Source organism: Guillardia theta (assembly GCF_000315625.1).
Source record: "Guillardia theta CCMP2712 unplaced genomic scaffold GUITHscaffold_75, whole genome shotgun sequence".
NCBI classification, from domain to species: Eukaryota; class Cryptophyceae; order Pyrenomonadales; family Geminigeraceae; genus Guillardia; species Guillardia theta.
Window position 1 is genome coordinate 344,836 of NW_005434599.1, and position 2,592 is coordinate 347,427.

A 2,592-nucleotide genomic window follows, 5' to 3' on the forward strand; every position below is an offset into this window, starting at 1 on the left:
AGAGGATCTAGCTTGGATTCCTGGTCGGCAAACAGTAAGGTAGGAAACGAGCAAAAATCTGAAGTTCACCACGTTCATATCCGGAAAGTTGCGGGCTCTATGCCCGATCAACGTAACAGGGTGCGCCCACCAAACCAGGCTTAGCGTTCCGGGATAGATACAAAAAAAATCCTCAGAACCACACTCCAATGATGTAAAACAGAATGTGGTGATTCATTTCTCCAATTCCATTCAGAGACATTCTGTGGTGGGGGGGAGGAGGAGGAGGAGGAGGCACGAGTCTTTGCTGAGTCTGTGGCAGGTGGTTCAAGCAGACTCGTGATATCAGCTTCTTCAATATGGATGAGCTCCAGCGAGGAATCTCCCCGAACATGGTGGCGTCCATGATGAGCCACGACAGGTGCGCTGGTTTGGATGAGTGTACAGACGATGATGATGATGACGATGACGATCGATGACGATGATGATGACGATGACGACGGTATAGGTTGCTCGGGTCCCTTCCGCCATCAGAAGAATTCCTCAAAGAAGGTCTGCAAGCGTTGGACTAGATCGTGATACTGGATATAATACTGATGGAGGAGGAGGAGGAGCAAGAGAGGAGGAGCATGATGATGATGATGATGACGACGATGGTGATGATGATGATGATAATTATGATGGTCCAGGCATTGTAGAGAAAAGAAGCCAGGAGAAGAAGTGGCAAGAGAGGAGGATTATCCTGACATCAACACACATCATCTTGACAACGCAAGGGTCGGACATGATCAAAGACAGCATCTTTCTGCGAGATGTCTCCCTTGCTCGGTCTCTTCTCTCCTCTCAGTGAGTTGTCGATGACTTCACTACAGGTCAGTGAGCCACCTCGACGGTCATCGGTTTGACCTGCTGGACCGAATGAAAGAGCATGAGGAGGAGAGGGAAATCGAGTGCGGGCAATCGCAGAACGGAGGATCGTTCAGAGGCAAAGTCAAACAGGTCGCGCACGTCGACAGCTTCACGTTCGAAGTTCACACGAGGGAAGAGAGTGAGAGCTGCGGGAGGGTCTACGTCTTCCGCAGCTTTGACGAGAAGGAGACAGACGACTGGGTCAAGATGATCGACGAGCAGGCGAAGCTCTCTATGGATAGCGCTCTACACGACAGGCTCGGAGAGTTCGAGAGGATGCGCTACAAGATCGCCATGTTCTACGACAGCAACCCAGTGCAGAGCGTCGTCGCCTTCCTCATCACCATCAACTTCTTGGCTAACGCGGCGCAGTCGGAGCTCCTTCCTAAGGAAGGCAGCAGCATGGCGAACTTCTTCGCTGTGCTCGACGATCTCTTCACGATCCTCTTCACGATCGAGCTGGGGCTCAACCTCATCTCTCACTGGTTCTGGCCCTTCATCTCCGACGGCTGGTCCGTCTTCGACTTCGTCATCGTCTCCATCTCCCTCATCGCCATGATTGTCGGCAACCTCCCGGGCGTCAAGTCGCTTCGCCTCATGCGAGCCTTCCGCGTCCTCCGCCTCTTCGGCCGCCTGCAGTCGCTGCGGCAGATTATCACCGCACTGACTCACTCCATCGTCCCCGTCCTGAACGCGTTCCTCATCATGCTCCTCGTCACTTGCATCTACGCCATCCTCGCCGTCAACTTCTACAGCGACCGGAGCCCCGAGTTCTTCGGCTCTTTTCTCGCGCCTGCTTCACCCTCTTCCAGGTCTCCCTCCCTCCCTCCCTCCCTCCCTCCAGTCCTCCCTACCTCCCTCCCTACTCCATTCCTCCCTCCCTCCCCTCATCTCTCCTCCAGGTCTGCACGGGCGACGGCTGGGCGAGTGAGATCGCTCGTCCAATCTTCCATGACGGCAGTGGAGGAGACGGGAAAGATCACCTGGGGCTGGACGGGAATGTCGCGTTGTTCTTCGTCTCCTTCATCGTTATCGTCGGTTGGACCCTCCTCCAGGTCTCCTCTAGTCTCCTCTCGTCTCGTTTCGTCTCTTCTCCTCTCCTCCCCTCCCCTCCCTCCCTCTCTCTTTCTTTGTCTCAATTTTACTAGTTCTGTTTCTCTGTCCCCTCCTTCCTCTCTTCCCTCTTTCATGTCTTCTGCAGGTCGTCGTTGCCGTTCTCCTTGACAACTTCACCGCCGCAGCAGAGTGAGCAGAGGAGGAGGAGGAGAGGGAAGGAAAGGAAGGAGGAGAGGGAAGGAAAGGAAGGAGGAGAGGGAAGGAAAGGAAGGAGGAGAGGGAAGGAAAGGAAGGAGGGGTGTGGAAGGGGCGGGTGTTTAATCTCATCCTGCTGGCAGGGCGGAAAAGGAGGACAAGATCAGGCAGAAGAATTTGCAGGAGGGACGTGCGCTAGTCGTGTTTGCCATCGACCCCCTCCTGGTCCTGCTATACTACCCCTTACTCTTCGTCTTCTTCTCCCTCTCCTCCTCCACTTCCTCTGACGTCTCAGCAGGCGGCGCTCGCTCACTTCGACACCTCGCAGGATCTTTCTGATCGCATCTCCATGCTCTTCAACATCCTCGACACCGACGACTCCAACACCCTCAGCTTCGAGGAGCTCTCCTACGGTCTCCGCAAGCTCAAGGTCCCTCTCCTCTCCTCTCCCCC

At 54.9% G+C, this 2,592-nt stretch overlaps 1 protein-coding gene across 1 annotated transcript in view; it reads left to right on the plus strand.

Moving 5' to 3' along the window:
* Nucleotides 1-338: 338 nt before the first annotated feature.
* The window catches only part of GUITHDRAFT_114473 (hypothetical protein), a gene marked incomplete at both ends in the record, with an annotated part of 2,961 nt that continues 707 nt past the window's right edge, over nt 339-2,592 (plus strand). Inside the window, 8 exons of the mRNA XM_005826430.1 lie at nt 339-400; nt 488-531; nt 669-807; nt 852-1,700; nt 1,850-1,943; nt 2,090-2,133; nt 2,283-2,364; nt 2,438-2,569. Coding sequence (XP_005826487.1) covers nt 339-400; nt 488-531; nt 669-807; nt 852-1,700; nt 1,850-1,943; nt 2,090-2,133; nt 2,283-2,364; nt 2,438-2,569 — 1,446 coding nt within the window. The remainder of the gene's footprint in view (nt 401-487; nt 532-668; nt 808-851; nt 1,701-1,849; nt 1,944-2,089; nt 2,134-2,282; nt 2,365-2,437; nt 2,570-2,592) is intronic.